Here is a 13,102-nt window from a genome sequence, read left to right as displayed (position 1 = left end):
TTTTACATATATATATATATATATATATTTTTTTTTTTTGATAAGTAAAGTATATTCAAAAGGCGCAAAGGGGCGCAACCCATAGTACACAGGACGTATACAAGAAGCCCCTAATTCAAAGAAAAAAGAGAGCACATATCTATAAATTCAAAAAAAGAACACTCATGCATAAGCTGAAATTTTTCTCTCCACAAAAACATCGTTTGTAGCATCATTCTCTTCAAGTTCATCAAATCAATCTCACAATCTTCAAAACAGCGTGCATTTCGTTCCCTCCAAACACACCACATCAAACACAATGGAGCCAAGCGTCAAATAGGTATCAGTGTCTGATTACCCTTTTGCCCCCTCCAACTTCCCAATATATCTTTCACCGACCGCGGCATTACCCACTCCACCCCAAACATTTGCAGAATCGTCCTCCACAATTCTGTAGCCACCATACAATGCAAAAACAAATAGTCAATGGACTCTCTAGAACTCTTACACATAAAGCAACACTCCATCACAATAATGTTTCTCTTTCGTAAATTATCCAAGGTTAATATTTTCCCTAACGTTGCCGTCCAGACAAAGAAAGCCACTCTCGGGGGGACCTTAACTTTTCAAATACTTTTCCACGGAAAAGAAGACTGAATAGGACTAGATAAAACCTTATAGTAAGACTTTACCTCAAATGTTTTCTTTTGCGCTGGATTCCAACACATTTTATCATCTCCCTCACTTCTAATTTTAAGAGTGTACAACATCTCAAAAAATCTACTAACCGCTTTGACCTCCCAATCATGAACTGGGCGAGAAAACAAAATATCCCATAGAATTGTGCCATTTTGTCTTTGCATATTCTCCTCCACCCAAGCGTCCTTGCCTCTAGCAATGAAAAACAATTCTGGAAAAAGAGTCTTCAAAGGAATCTCCCCACATCACACATCATGCCAAAACAGAACTTTCGAACCATTCCCTATCTCATATCTCACATGAGCTGCAAAAGCATCCCATCCCCTCCTAATACTCTTCCAAACTCCAAACCCATAAGAACCCCCAAACTCCTTAGAGCACCAACCACCCCTCATACTTCCATATTTGAAGTCCACCACCTTTCTCCAAAGAGCCATCCCTCTCCAAAGCATATATATATATATAAGTAATGCAAATTCATTTGAAGCGCAGAGGGGCACAACCAAAGCACACAGGAAATATACAGCAGAACCCCTAAGGAATAGATATTAATATCAGCAAAACTTGATCATCATCATTGTATTTCAAAACTTACAAAAGAATAGAAGGCGATCTATCAATTGCTTTGTACTTAAGGGGAAATGTGAATCAGATGAAAATATTAAAGTGATAAGTACATAGAATCAAAGGGAAGCATACTAAAAATGGCTAGACAAGTCTCCACACACTACCTTGCACTTTGCCATGGGCTTCATAAGCCTATTCCCTCATGTTTCTAAATATATTTCCCACATGTATCACATTAAGTGGTTACCGATACACATTTGCTAAGCAAATGGATTTCACCAAAGACCACAATTTTGAAGGAAAACTCAAAGCTATCTACAAGATATTTTTTAGCCTTGGTGAAATTGCGAGTGGGATCTTGCACATATATACTGCCACCAAGGTACCAACTTAAACACAAATGCACTTGATGCAAGCATGTGAATTTGGTCAAGATGTAAATAAGCTCACCAACCTAGATGGAGGTTCAGCATAAGTGGAATAATCCAGATATACGTCAGAGATCATTTCTCCACCACCTAGAGAGGGAGAAAAAAAAAAAAATCATCACTAGGATCAGCTTCAAGTTACACCAATTTTATTGGTATTATACATATAAAATCTCCTTTTTTTCTTTTTGAGGGGGGGGGGGGGGGGGGGGGGGGGGGGGGGCATGTTGGCTGATATAAAGAACTTTTGCAGGACAAGAATGGAAATTCCAGTAGACAAGCTGTTATTTAACTTACCTAGAAATGGAGGCATGGCAGACAATAGCTCACTCTTACCATATAAGAATCCAATGCCTGTAGGCCCACACATCTGAAGAATGTTTATTTCTTAAACTTATTATACTCAGCCATAAGGCTAAGAACTCACATATAAGGCAGTATGCTAACCTTGTGAGAAGATGCAACAAGAAAATCAACATCAAGGCTCTGTACATTGACAACCATGTGTGGAACACTCTGACAGGCATCCAAGAGCACTTTTGCCCCAACATCATGCGCCCAATGCACGATCTCTTCAATAGGAAGCACGGAAGCTACAGAAAAATGAAATATAGGATTCATTTGTTTCTCTAAATCAGTATCCTAAAAGTGGAATGCAATTAATTGCATAAGAAATAGAATCCTACTAAAAACAAAATAGAGAAAACAGTGAAAAACTATTCACTTGAATAAACCAATGAGATCAACTCGTTAGTATTCAGTAGAAATAAGCAATCATGCACAACAAATGGCTAAGTAAAAACAAACATCTGGTAGTCCAATAAGGAAAACCTTACAGCCTAATTGAATTTGTTCTCTAAAAAGAGTTTTCTGTTTTCAGAACAAAAAAGGTGAGTATTCTGTTTGGGTAGTTGTTTTTGTATTCAGATTTGTGAAAACTGTAAGTTGAAATGATTGTTTTTGAGAACATCCCAAATGATGTTTCTTGAAACTGTTTTCTATTTTAGTTTAGGAAAAACAAAGGCATTGAGAATTATTTGTGAGCTCTCTTACTGTTTAAATAAAATAATCTGCAAATATGATTTTAATTAATCAAGTTAAAATTGATTAAATCTAGAAACAGGAGCACATCTAAAGTGGAGGGAACAGTGGTAGAGGAGTTAGGGCTGACTGAAAAGGATTAGGATTCAAAGATTGAACAATGGTTGGATTGGGAAACTATGGCTGATTTGATTGGCTATTTGGTAGGGAAATATATGGTGTTTTAGGCTTTCCATAGATAAGAAGGACCTAATTTGGGGTTGCAAAAGAAAGAAGAAAATATAAAAGCTTATGACAGTTTGGGTTCTGTTCAAATCTATATTCTGAGTACATTGTGCACACTTATATATGAGGACTCTTTTGTATTAGCAGCATGAAGACTCCTAAATTGACTAATAAACTGAAGAGCCAATAAAACTGAAAATAAAGATTAATTGGAACTCCAAAAAATAAAACCGAAGGACATTTAGACACTCCTAGAAAATTTTAGACTCAGACTCGGAAAACAAAGTGCCTTCTATTTGCAGGAGTAACAAAAATTATGGATCTGCCCCTCATTACAAAAGTAGCCGTAACTTATGAAATAGTAACCCAAATAAAGAAACTATTTTAATCTTTAAACCCTGATGACTTTACCTTCAAAGCCACAGAAGACTTTACCCAATTTGATGTTGTATGTCATTTACTATAAATCTTGGAATCCAAAAAGTTACCGAGTACTAATAAATCAATCTTTCTATGGCTGCACCACAGGAAGCCTATGCTAAACTTATGTCAAGGGCATAGCCTATACTATACTTATGTGGAGGGCATAGTCATATTCATGGTCATTCCTCCTACGTAAGATGGACTGGTTGACAATTATTTTGGTTGAGCCCATGAGTCTCAAGGATGTAGTATCTTTCCACTACTAAAGAACAATATCTTTCCACTCCTTTGCTAATAAAATCTATCATAAGTTAAAAACCAAAGGAAAAAATTATTCATTTACAAATTACTTATTACTTCTTAAAAAACCACTCAAGCACGTTTCACCACCATGCCAAAGCCAAGCTATGCAATATATATTAGCCAATTCCTGTTGTGATGTAATTTAGAGGACATGATTTATATATATATATATAGGTAATTTAGAGGACATGATATACGATTCCACTTTTAAAAGTGAAGACAATTTCTACTAGCTTGGGGTTTCTCTTGTATACTTCCATTGTATTTGGGTTGCGCCTTTTGTGCTTTATAATGAAGTGCGTTAACCTATCAAAAAAAAAAAAGAGTAAAGACAATCTTCTTTCACTTGAAGTCAACTAAATCACCTTGTTATAGAATACAACCCTTAAACACGATTTCAACAAGTTTTTTCAGATCAATCACCAGCAAAGTCTGATATATCAAAATGCTTATCTCATTCCAGTTTTAGATTAATATTATATGCACATTAAGTGGAAAAAAAAAAAAAAATACCATTGAATAAACAAACTACTAAAGTTATACTAGTCAGAAGTTGAACTAGTTCGTGATTATGCTTTTATGTCCGCAAACAGCCAAAATCCAATGAGGTAATACATGTTGCATTAATATGCAGCGAGAAGACATGCATTGAACATGGTTTGAACTGCACAGCGGCATAAACCCAGTAGTATCTCTCGTGAAAGATCAAGAGATAAAGGAAACCCAGCTACTAAAAGTTCTCAGACAATCAACAATGTTAATCACCAGCATAAAAATTAAAATAAATCATGAGCCTCTACTCAATAAAATCAATAAGGAAACAGAAATACCCAAAGTGATGTGACTCAAGACAGTAACATACCTAGCACGTTTGAAACATGATGAACAGCTACAATTTTTGTCTTCCTTGAAAGCATTTGCTTTAGGTTGCCTATATCTGCAGCTTCATTTTCATTTAAAGTAACAAATTTCAAAATAGCACCAGTCTTTTGAGCCACAAGTTGCCAAGGAACAATGTTGCTGTGGTGCTCAGCAATTGTAAGTATTACCTGAGAGAAAAATATTAATGTGCAAGGGAACAAAGTAAAATATGCGGAAGGATATTCATTTCAAGTTTGATTATTATTTTTTCCCTCTTTTTCAAAGAAAAACAAAATAATAATGTTGCTGATCTTGCACAACTACTTAAAACAGAAGCTGACATAAGATGAGGTAAGCAAATTGAAAATTTTATTCTCGACCTTGGATTGAGAAATAAAAACACATTCTTTGTTCCAGAGGCTTCTCCGGTTCGGACATCGTCTTTTGGGCTCTCTCTGGTTCGTTCTCCTCATGGGGGTTTGGAGGTTCCTTCGCCGGGGGAAGGTTTTGAAGCCCCAGGGATGCTTCCTGTTCTTCCGGCGCCGGCGCCGTCGCCGGCTGTTCCAGGGGTTGTTCCGGCTCGATTTTCATTTTCAGGGGAAGGGTCTAGCTGTTTGAAGGCAGTACCTAGCCGGGCTACTACCTCTAAGCCTTTCGGGTTTCCCCCCTCGCCGGTTCAGGTGTCTCTTCCTCCGGTGGTCCAGGTTGATTCTCTGTCGGCTCTGGTGTCCCCTCCTCTGCGTTGCAATCCGGTCGGTGCTTCTGTGGTAGTCTCTCAACTCACGTCCCTTCCTTCCATTGGAGCGACTGAGTTGGGGGAGAAATTGAGCTCTTCGTTCCCCGTAGTCTCGAAGCCATTTCATAGTTATATCAAGAAGGCGAGGGTTCTCAGGGAAGGGGTTTCGTTGAAGTGGAACGAGGTGCTTCTTTCAGACTCCTTGAAAGCATCGAAGATGGTTGCCGACTTAGCTGTTAATAAGGTTTCGGCTGTAGAGACTCCAACGAAGAAAGTTGCAGAGCTTCCAATGAAGACGGGCATTCTCAAAAAAGGGTTTCTTAACCCCCGCCCAAATAAGCCAGCCACTATGGATTCGCCTCGGAAGGTTATCGATGTAGGGATGGTCAGGCCTTCCTCTCCTCCTAGAGGTTGCTCCACTTCTTCATCCGTTGAGGGTAATAGCTTCTCCCAATCTCGGAATTAGCCGATCGGTTTTGATCACAACGGGGAGATTGTGGTTTGGGAGGAGGATGTTGATCTTTGGGATGTGTCGCCTTTGGATTGGGTGCTAGAGGATGCTTTTAGGGACGAGGCGTTGGCCATTCGGGATGCCATGGAAGAAGAATTTCAGCGTGACAAGATGATATCGCGCCAAAAGTCTAAAGGAAAGAGGGAGCTTCTAAATCTGCATGGCTCTATCAACTATGGCGACGATAAATCTTCCGCTAGGCGTAGGATAGGAAAGGACGTTATGTTGTAGAGTTGTGTGCCTTTGTTGCTTGGGTGGGTCTGTGGGTCATCCATCGGGTTCGGTTTTTGCTTGGTTTATTTTGAGGAGTGTTTCTCTTGGGTTTTTCTCGGGTTCTGGGGTTTTTTCCTTTGGGTTTTGGGGGTCCTGTTGGGGTATTGGGGTTGGTTTCGGTGCTATTAGGGGCTCTTTTGTATTCACAGGTTTCTTTTGGGGGTTTCTCTTATTTTGTGGAGGTTTCTTATATGCTTGTTAGGGGTTTTCTTGTGGGTTTCTTGTGGGTTTTCTTGGGTTTTTATGTGGGTTAGCTGAGTTTGCTTCTTTATATACTTCCCGTGTACTTAGGGGCGCCTTACGTTTTTTTTTTAATGAAATTATCTTACTTATCAAAAAAAGAAAAAATAGAAACAATCCTCATAGTAATAATATGATTAAAAGGTAATGGAAGACAGGAGATCATTATTCAGACAAAATATGTGGAGTAGTTTAGCCTAGCACCATGAAATATCACCCTATGTATCTGAGATTTTATGTTCAATCATTTTGTTTTCCCTCTTTCTCTCCACTCCAACAAATACACCTACTTGGCTTGATGTTGCAATACCCCGAACCTACAATAGCTTTATGCCCCTGTTCGTTTCAGACATTTTGTGGCAACTTTGAGGGTGTTTGGCAAACATTTCCAACTCCCTCTCTATTTTTTTCACTTCTCCCAAAAATGTCAAATCCAAAACATTCTCTTTTTTCTTTTTTTCTTTTTTTCTTTTTTTTTTCTTTTTTTTTTTTTTTTCACTTTTTATATCACATCAATAATTTTTTATTACTATTGAAATAAAATAAAAAACTCCCTTCAAAACAAAACTTTTTCACTTTTCTATAAAACAATTCCAAAATTTTATATACTTTATATCACATCAATCACTTTTTACTACTATTCAAACTTTTTACTCAAAAATTCCACAATACAAATGTTTGCCAAACACACCCTTTATAATTGTTCTTTTCTCTCTACACATTAGAGGAACTGCTAGATCTTATCTTCAAACCTATGGAAAGCCCATGAATCACAAAATTGTGCAAGTTTCTGTGTGGTGGAACAGTGTTTTGTGCTTGTAATCTCTGTCAATTTCTCAGTAACCACTTAATACAGAAAATTGAAGAAAACAAGATGCAGGGAACTGGTGAAGGAGGAAATGGTGCCAAGTGCAACCAGTCACCTAAATCATTGGATGCAGGCAGCGAGAAGCTTGGAAAAGAACAAGATTAAAGATTCAACCTTCTTTTTTTTTTTGATAAGTAATAAACTGACTTTATTAAAAGCGTCAGGCGCCCCTTAGTACACCAGCAGTATGCAAGAGAAAACGCAAAGCTGGAAATCGAAAAAAAACAGCCCAAAAAAAAGAAAGAAAGAAGCCCACCAAACAAACCCACAAGAACCTAAACCTACAAGAACAAAGAACCCCAACCCAACCCTCAAGGAACACACAAGAAACCCACCCAAAAACCCACAGGAACCAACACCCTAAAACACAACACCCGTAGCCCACAAACAACCCACAAACTACAGAACCTGAGCCTTTCCTCTTCTACTCCTAGAAGGCACACTCACACCGTCGTAGTTTATGGAGCTCTTCAGATTCTGCAGTTCTCTCCTTCCTTTGATCTTATACCGCTTCCCCATACTACCCCGATGAAAATCTTCCTCAATGGCATCCAACAAAGCCAGGGCCGAATCTTCATCCTCAGCACCATCCGACTCCCACTCCAAATGTAAGTCGGGAGGAATAACGCCCAATGGGTGAGGAAAGTCACCTTCCTCTCCCTGATCCCACAAAACAATCTCCCCAGATGGGCTAAACCCCATCGGCCACTCCTGAGATTGGATCAAGCCATTTGAGTTGGGAGTCTCACCCTTGTCAATGGTCATCGATTTTCAACCTTCTTTCATAGTTGTATTTTCCTACTTTATTCCTATTTTGCCATGCAATATTCACTAACAAAGTGAATTTTAAATATACAAGACAAATTCTTTTCCTTGATCTATGTAACCCCAAAATTAGGTTAAATTTATTTTCACCATAGAATAAGAAATGAAAACAACATATATAAAGCTAAATGTGAGAGAAGTAGCATAAGCACACCTCATCTTCAGGTTTTAAATTTGACAGGCCCCAGGAATAAGCTACCAGATTGATGGCCTCAGTAGCGTTCTTCGTGAAAACAATCTCTCTAGACTCCGATGCATTGATAAAAGCTGCCACCTTCTTTCTTGCCAACTCATACTCATCCGTCGCCTTTGCACTTTATACAGAAGACCCGGTAAGCGACTTGTATTATGTAAAACCGACAAGATAAAAAAGGGCAGTCTAAAATCAAATGGAAGTACAACATTGACAAACACTATGTACCAAAAGCATCAAGACATGATGGAAAATCTCACTAAAGGCTTTCCCTCTAATAATTTCAATCTCACTTAAAATACTTATCACAAGGTAAAAGAAGAGGGAAATTCGAGTCTCAGCTTCACAGATTAAGTACCTTAAGAAATGAATCCCACGGTGCACATTAGAATTGTAAGCTTCATAATAATTTTGTAAAGCCTTCAACACATAAGTCGGCTTCTGAGAAGTTGCAGCATTGTCCAAGTAGACAAGTTTTGAGCCATTCACTTCCTTGAAAAAAAAAAAGAAAAAAAGAATATAATCAAGTTAAGACCGGTAACTAATTTTATTTTATTTTAGATGAATGAGAATTACTATAAAAGAACTCAAGAATTACAGAACACTCCAGCAAAGTTGCTGGACCAACAGTTGCAACAGCAACTAACCTTTACAACTGCTCTAAACAGCTGAGCCAGGCCCATCTATCCACTACCCTATGCCAACAAACAGCTAATAAAACAACAAAATCAAATCATCAAATGAACTACACATCTTCAAACAGAGCAATTACAAGACAACAAAATCATCTGGCTTTCACAGCACTCAGGATCTTTGTTGGAAAGTTCCATCTTCTGCTTAATTCCACATTCTCATTTGTCTGCCAAAATTTTCCTTTAGCCATAATCCTTGTTCTGATTTCCCAACTAATGCTTTGCACAATTTTCTCCCCTTATCTTGGTTGGTTTCCATGTTTAAGCTCATTTATTTGCTTCCAAATATTATACGCAACCGCCCCCAAGCTTAATCTGCAAAAGCTCTGTCTCAAACTACTTATGCTCAACTCCCTAAGTCCCCATTCAATAATGTCATCTCATTTATGCATGGAATATCAATCATATTTTTACTCATGATCTCTCCATATCCTCCTACTAAAGCTACATTGCAAAAAAAAAAAGATGCCTTCTACCTTCTAAACAACTTCTGCAGAAACGACACAGCACATCACCTGAGTAAACGAAAGCTTGACGAGGTATAGCCATGGGAAACCATATCAATTACCCCCATTTGACACACAGGAGCTTAACTCGAATAGCTTGCCATGGATCACAACATGTATATTTATCCTTTCTCGAAGCATTCCAAATAGGCTGATCATAATTCCCAATTCTCACCTCAGGTAGCACACTTTGAATTTTAACCAAGTCATCAGATCTTGCTGGTGGCCAACACCAGATTTTTTTCTTTCAAAACAGAAGATAATTTTTCTCCCACTTTACTTCCAGTATTGTATACAATCCTATGCACATATTTTTCATAAAGCACTCCATCTAGGTGCCACCAATCAAGCCACATGTGGATGTTCTTCCCATCTCCAACTTTGAATTGTATGAACTTCCTTGCCAAGTCACGGAGCTTCAAGATTTTTCTCTAACTCCATGAACATTGCTGAAGAACTTTCACCTGCCATAAGCTTCTACCCTTTAAAAAATACTCCTTCACACATGCTACCCACGATGACCAGCTCTGGCAAATAAATTCCGAATACCCTTTTAATCCCTAATCCCTCTCCTTTTTAGGAACACAGACATGGTCCCAAGCCACCTTAGCTCTGGCTTTGACAGTGTCATTTCCAGACCACAAGTATCTATTAACTTTTGTTCCAACAACCTAATAATATTCTTAAGAAGAACAAATATGTTTGACCAATATACCTGAAGACTATACAGAACTGGAGAGATCAATTGTAGTGATTGGACAACCATGAATCTATTCTAGCAGACACTTTATCAATGAGCAATCCACAATCTTCAGCAGTGAGTTTTTTAAAAATAAGAGGGACTCCCAAGTAACGAACCAGTAGTTTTCCCTCCTCCATCTGCAAATATCCCAACAACTCCTCTTTCTCCTTCCTATTAACACCTGAAGAAAAAACCAAGCTTCTACTAGGATTGGCAGACAGTTGGGATAGATCACCAAATTCATTAAAAACATTCTTTATCATCATGATAGACTTGACATTGGCAGCAAAATCAATAAATCATTTTCAAAGCACAAGTGATTAAATTACAATTTCAGACATCTTGGATGAAACTCAAACCTTTTCGTATCCAAAGTAGCTTCAGCAAGAATCTTAGACAAAACCTCCATAGCAATTACAAAATGGTAAGGAGAAATAGGATCTCCCTGCTTTAAACCTCTCCCACCTTCAAAATAACCAACCAATGTTCCATTGATGGCAACTGATAATCTCGGTTTAGTAATACATTCCTTTTTTTTTTCATAAGTAATTGCAATTTATAAAAATAAGCGCAAAGGGGCGCAACCCTTATACACGGTAAGTATACAAGAGAACCCCTAAAAGGGACGAATAGAGAATAATTTTAAAAAGTATACATAAGTAAAAACATTCAAGCTATGATGGGAGGTTTAGTAATGCATTCCTTCACCCACTTAATGTATTTTTCAGGAAGATTTTCATCCCAACACAAAGTATTACAAAGATACACTCCAGCAAGATAGAAACCAACCTGGATCACAGTTGCTTAGCAACAAAACAATCTACAAAAGAAAACCCCATCTACCTATCCTCTAACATTCACAAAGCTATCTCCATTATACAAAACAAAACCAAAACTTCAAAGTCAACAAAAACAATACTACAGAACAAAAGAAATCACTCCAGGACCCTACCCAAAAAAAAAAAAAAACAGCAGCCCTTCAGCCATCCGAAGCCAGAATACTCAATGGAATACTCCAATTCTCACACAGCTTGGCATTAATAGCAGTATTTTTTAATTGTCCTTTGCCTTTTCTCATAATCCTTGTATCAATCTCACAGCAAATATGTTGTAGGATCTACTCTTCAGAATTCACCCAATTACAAAACTTGATATTATTTTGATGCTTCTAAATATTATACACAGTTGCACCCAAAGCCAATTTACAAGCAATGCTATGCAGCTTTTTACCCTTCCATGCCTTCACACCTTCCCTCCCTACCTCATCCCAATCAAAACAAATAGAACTAACATCTAACCATCACTTCTCTCCAGAACCTTTTACTCCATCCACAATCAAAAAATAAATGCTCCCTACATTCAATAATATTGTGGCATAACAAGCATTTCATATCACCCACCATACCCCATTTTGACATCTTATCCCCAGTGAAGACTATCCCTAATTGCCAACCACAAGAAAAAAGAGTGCTTAGGGATAGCAAAAGGGGACCGTACCAGTTAAAACGAGCAAACTTTAGGGAATTTCTCTCTAATAGCCTCCCAAGTATCCCTACAAGAAACTTGAGATTCTTTGAAGGCAACCAAAGGGGAGTGTCTTGAGCACCAAAATCCACAAGATACAAGCGGCTTTGAATAGCAACCAGCTCTTCCGACCTAGCTGGCATCCAATTATAATCCCCATTCTTCATCATACTTGACAGCTTTGCATCTATACTGCTCCTTGAATCATATACGACCCGAAAGCCATTTTTATCCAAAAGGATACCATCCGGGTGCCAGACCTCCAACCATAAAGAAATAGAGGATCCATCTCCAACCTTGAATTTCAATAAACTTTTAGCCACCTCACTAAGGTTAAGGATTTTCTTCCAGCTCCAAGATGAATTTTGTGGAACTTTAAGCAGCCAAAAACTTCTTCCTTTGATAAAATCCCAAAACACCTCAAGCAATGTAAAATAAAATCCCAACTCACAGAGTCATAGGCTTTCATAAGACCAAATTTCATTGTACACCGAGCCTTACCCATCTCCTTATGATGCTCTCTTACGAATTCTTGAGAAAGAATGATATTTTCAGCTATGCTAAAAGCAGCTTGACCGGGACTGATTATTGCATCCAAACCCGGTATAGCCGGTAACTCTGTGTCATGTAAAACGAAACATAAAATGCGCCGAGTCCAAGCAAGAACTCTATTTTCGATCCAACTACGGCAAAGAATCAATATTAGAAACACAAAATAACCATCTGAACAGCATTATAGTTAGTGAATATTATAAACACAGTATATTTGTACAGTGAATAGGAACTCAGGCCATCATAATTCTAACAATTCATTTCCGAGCAAAACAAAATTACGGTTTCAACTCAAACAACTGGAAGCAGAGAAGAACAAGTTATAACAGAGACTTCAAATTTTCATTATTTTCCTTTCGAACTGCAAATAAAGTCGAACAAAAATCGGCGTGAGAACCTGGTGGAGGATGGGGAAATCGGGTCGGGTAATGTGGCCGAGAGAAACGGACCCGAGAGCCGGGTCGCCTTCTCGGACTGCCGAAGCCGATACGGAAAGGGAAGAGGAAGACCTGCGGAGCTGGACCCGGAAAGACGCGGAGCCCCGAGCGGTGGAGCATCTAGCGTTTAGGATTTTGAAAGAAGGAAGTTTATGGACAGCGGTTTCCATCGCCGAGGAGCACAGCTGGAGAGGAGTAGGCGGCATGTGAGTGAGGACTCGTTCGTTGGCGATTTATTCATAAAAACGAGAGGCTGAGCTCAGTGTCCCTTTTAACTGTAAGGATTGGGCGCCACGTCAATTTTTAGCATTTTAGTGGTAAATTTTGAACTTTTTGCAAAATAAAATTTTAGTACTAAATAAGGATTTAGAATTATTATTTTTTTTTTTTTTGAGTTGATGAGAATGTGTCAATTTTAATTCTTTGGTAGCCTAACATGGGCCATTTTGCCCAATCATTTGATGCCTCAACTTATTA

General features: G+C 38.4%; 1 protein-coding gene across 2 annotated transcripts in view; it reads right to left on the bottom strand.

Moving 5' to 3' along the window:
* The window catches only part of LOC133877608 (cysteine desulfurase 1, chloroplastic), a 15,574-nt gene extending 2,704 nt beyond the window's left edge, over positions 1-12,870 (bottom strand). The window contains exons 1-7 of one of the 2 annotated variants that reach the window (XM_062315995.1): positions 12,586-12,870; positions 8,531-8,664; positions 8,134-8,293; positions 4,528-4,714; positions 2,121-2,266; positions 1,971-2,043; positions 1,700-1,763 (exon numbers count right to left, since the gene is read on the bottom strand). In XM_062315995.1, coding sequence (XP_062171979.1) covers positions 1,700-1,763; positions 1,971-2,043; positions 2,121-2,266; positions 4,528-4,714; positions 8,134-8,293; positions 8,531-8,664; positions 12,586-12,831 — 1,010 coding nt within the window. In that variant the 5' untranslated portion in view covers positions 12,832-12,870. The remainder of the gene's footprint in view (positions 1-1,699; positions 1,764-1,970; positions 2,044-2,120; positions 2,267-4,527; positions 4,715-8,133; positions 8,294-8,530; positions 8,665-12,585) is intronic. The other variant, XM_062315996.1, reaches the window with a different exon arrangement.
* Positions 12,871-13,102: the final 232 nt, after the last annotated feature.

The sequence above is a fragment of the Alnus glutinosa genome, chromosome 9, assembly GCF_958979055.1.
Source record: "Alnus glutinosa chromosome 9, dhAlnGlut1.1, whole genome shotgun sequence".
NCBI lineage: Eukaryota > Viridiplantae > Streptophyta > Magnoliopsida > Fagales > Betulaceae > Alnus > Alnus glutinosa.
The sequence above is the reverse complement of the archived record's forward strand: the minus strand, read 5'-3'. Positions and strand labels throughout refer to the sequence as shown.